At 56.3% G+C, this 3,736-nt stretch overlaps 1 protein-coding gene across 1 annotated transcript; it reads left to right on the forward strand.

The window, feature by feature from the left end:
- Positions 1–2,117: 2,117 nt before the first annotated feature.
- On the forward strand, positions 2,118–3,368 carry gpr151 (G protein-coupled receptor 151). The gene has a single exon (XM_043704112.1). The coding sequence runs from the start codon at positions 2,118–2,120 to the stop codon at positions 3,366–3,368; it is 1,251 nt and encodes a 416-aa protein (XP_043560047.1).
- Positions 3,369–3,736: the final 368 nt, after the last annotated feature.

Below are 3,736 nucleotides of genomic sequence, written 5' to 3' on the forward strand. Positions count from 1 at the left end.
ATTCTGAAATCTGGTTTGTCCAACATTACCATCATAACAATATTTGACGCAGTGATTGTTGTGACCTGAAACACATTGGCTGAAATGGAGGTGGAAGAGGATTTAATAATAGCTCAAATGTAAAATTAATTAAATGCAGAAAAAATAATGCTGCATTCTTGGGGAAAGGCAAAGGAGCGGGCAGATTGGAAACTTTTTCACAAAATCATGCCTGCTCTGCACCCAGTGATTCTGCCAAATCTGTCCCGGTTTATCATCCCCCTCTTGTATTCTGCTACTTTTAATCCCTTTGCTCATCCCTGGTTTTAATTAGCCTTACCATTGGTGATCCTGCCTTCCGCTCCCTGAGGGCGAACCTCTGAATTCCCCCTTTAAACCCTGCTTTACAATTCCCCATAAAACTTGACCTAGCCCGCCCCCGCATTCTGATTCCTTCTTATCCTTTAGCAACAGGTTTTTTTTTTAACGTGATGAACCTGTGTTGAAGTGCTTTGGGAATCTTTTCACTCTTTTAAACGTGCTATATAAAGTAAAATGGTTGGAAAAAAAATCCAGCATATGAATATGCTTTGTGTTGTGTTTAAATTTTCTTGAGGTAAGACTTCAATTCAATCCTTTCATTATGACACTAAGCAGAGAACTCTCGGTTTAAATCTGGGATTTACAAATAACACAAAACTAAAAGAGACGCGGCACATGAAAACTTGTCTTTCAACACATTCACAACAATGTTCCACAAAATGAGGCGCATTTATAAAAGTTAGAATATAGAGCATTCGGTACCAGGATGAGCTGGTGACTACCGTCGACAACACAAAAATAAATCGAAGGCTATACTGTGGGTGTCCGGTTAGGGGAAAGGTGAGAATGTATTGCAGAGCGGTTCCAGGAACGAGAAACTTCAGCAACGAGGATAGATTGAGGGAGTTGGGGACTGCTCTTCTTGAAGAGAAGAAAGCTGAGAGATTTGACTGTTGTGTTTAAAATCATGAGCAGACTGAACAGAGTAAGACAGGTGAAATTCCAGCAAGAAACAAAAACAAAGGCATCGATTTAAATTGACGTGAGGAAGGGCGATGTGAGAAAATACTTTCGTGAGTAGTTAGGGTCCGGAGTACAGTATGACGGGAGCTAGATTCAATTGAGGCATTCAAAAGGATGATGACTTGGATAGATTTGGAGGTGCCGATGTTCGACTGGGTTGTACAACGTTAACAATAACACACCAGATTATAGTCCAACAGGCTTATTTGGAAGCACTAGCTTTCGAGCGTTGCTCCTTCCTCGGGTGGTTGTGGAGTATAATTTCGTAAGGAGAAAGTGAGGACTGCAGATGCTGGAGAATCAGAGCTGAGAATGTGTTACTGGAAAAGCGCAGCAGGTCAGGCAGCATCCAAGGAGCAGGAGAATCGACGTTTCGGGCATGAGCCCTTATTCAGCCCCTGAAGTAGGGCTCATGCCCGAAACGTCGATTCTCCTGCTCCTTGGATGCTGCCTGACCTGCTGCGCTTTTCCAGCAACACATTTTCAGCTATAATTTCGTAAGGCTTGGATAGAAATAGTGTGTGGCGATATGGGAGAAAGGCAGGGTGTTAGAATAATAAAATGCGTGCATAGGACACTGCTGGTCACTGACCCCTTGGTGGTGGTGGAAATTGAATAAAGATTTGCACACCTGTGGTCTTTCAGTGTGTCTCACACCTACACACACACACAACATGGGGGGAGGCGAATAGAATGCTTGCAGGCGCATGGTCCGAATGAGATTCTTCTGCACGATAATCGTTGCGCGATTCAGTGAAATGACGAGGTGCCTGACCACGTTCGAGATATTTTTGTCTGTTTGCAAATACGTTAATCTGAAAAGATAATGCATGATTGATGAAGGAGGTAGGTGTTCGAGTGCATGTTAATTGGACCCCTGAAGCCGCAGCGTATTTATGAGATGTCCCTCGGCGTGTGGAAGGAGTTGGCTGTGGTCGCTTGTCACTCGCTCCCCTGGCTGTAGCGGGGGGCAGTGACAGTGCTCCTGCCTCTGAGACAGGAGACCCACCGAGAGTTCAGGAGACCCCTTTCTGGTTGGGAGCAGGGGTGGGAGGGGGGGCGGGAGTTGGGGAATGGAGCGAGTGGCGCTGCGCCTGGCGAACGGTAGCGGGGACGGGCTGCGCCTGGCCGGCGGCTCTCTGCCCATCGAGTCGCGGGGTGTGAGGCTGGCGCTGCCGGTCACGGTGGCAGCGATCTGCGCGCTCGGGCTGGCCGGCCACGGGCTGCTGCTGGCCGTGCTGCTGGCTCACGCCCGCAGGGGCCGCTCCTCGCTGGCGCACGGGCTGCTGGCGAGCCTGGGCGCCGCCGACCTGCTGCTGCTGCTGCTGTGCGCCCCCCTGCGGGCCGCCGCCTGGTCGCGCCCCTCCTGGCAGCTCGGCCGCCTGGCGTGCCGCGCCTCGGACTGGCTCCTGCACGGCTGCCTGGCCGCCAGAGCGCTGAGCGGGGCGGCGCTGGCCTGGGCCGGCCTGGCTCATGTCAGCCGGAGCCCGCGGGCATCCCCGGCGCGGCGCTGGAGGCTGGCCGCTCTGCTGCTCGGCCTCTGGGCGCTCGCCTTCAGCCTGCCCGCGCCGCGCTGGGTCTACTCCGGGCTCCTCCTGCAGGCGCACGGCCGGCGGCTCTGCGTCGCCCACCCGCCCCCTGGCGGCTCCTTCGCCGCTGTCTACGCCCAGCTCTACCCGCTGCTGGCGTACGGCGCGCCGGTGCTGTGCAGCCTGAGCTTCCACTGCCGCGCTCTGCGCAGGTGGCGCCCGCGGCACAGCGGCACCCCGGCGGCGGGCGCCGCGCACCCCAAGCTGCGGAACCAGCGGCGCGGCCGGCGCCTGGTGGCGCTCTCCGGCTCCCTGAGCCTGGCGTTCGCCGCCCTCTGCGCCCCGGAGTGGGCCGCCTGGCTTTGGCTGAGGCTGCGCCCGGCCGCTCCGCCCGTCGCGCTCGCCCTGCCCGCCCAGCTGCTGCTGTTCGTCCTGGCCGCTCTCGACCCGCTGCTGTTCGCCGCCCTCTCCGGCGAGTTCCGGGAGGAGTACCCCGCCCTCTGGAAGAGGCTGGCCTCCTGCCGCGGGTGCCGCCGGTCGATCCCCGGGCCCCGGGAGTGCAGGGGGTCCGGGGACCCGAGACAACCCCCCGACCCCCACCCCCGGCCCCGGCAAGAGGAGAAGTCCGTCCAAGTGCCCGAGCCTGACCAGGAGAGCCCGGCGAGCAAGCCGGCCAACCTGGTCCTCACCGACATGGAGCAGTTCTGGCACGACCGGCAGAACACCCCCGCCGCTGCACAGGAAGATCCCATTCCCTGGGAGCACCAAGGCGAGACGCCTTGCCCCGAGATGTGATTGAAGCTGGTGTGCGGGGAAGGGAGAGAGACAGACAGAGAGAGAGAGGACTTTCGTTTCATCTCGATGTGATTTTTCCGAAGCTCGGTTTGACGGCATTTGGCCAGGACTCCCCGGACTGGGACTGATCAATTTTAACCGCGTTGGTGCGGCGGTACACCTCTTTGTTCCAGTGTCGATCCAACAAGAAATGCTGGAATTATCGCCATCCCCGAGCTGTTTGCAGTCTGAAACGTCTCCGAATCAATTGGCTGCAGACCATCAGGGGATCCGGGTGGACGGCGGGAGTCTAGATGGGCTGAATGTCCTTTGGCTGTTTCGAGTGCAACGCGAGTGAGGGGTATTGGTCATTAGGAGCTGTGGAAACG

Source organism: Chiloscyllium plagiosum, chromosome 14 (assembly GCF_004010195.1).
Source record: "Chiloscyllium plagiosum isolate BGI_BamShark_2017 chromosome 14, ASM401019v2, whole genome shotgun sequence".
Lineage (NCBI taxonomy): Eukaryota > Metazoa > Chordata > Chondrichthyes > Orectolobiformes > Hemiscylliidae > Chiloscyllium > Chiloscyllium plagiosum.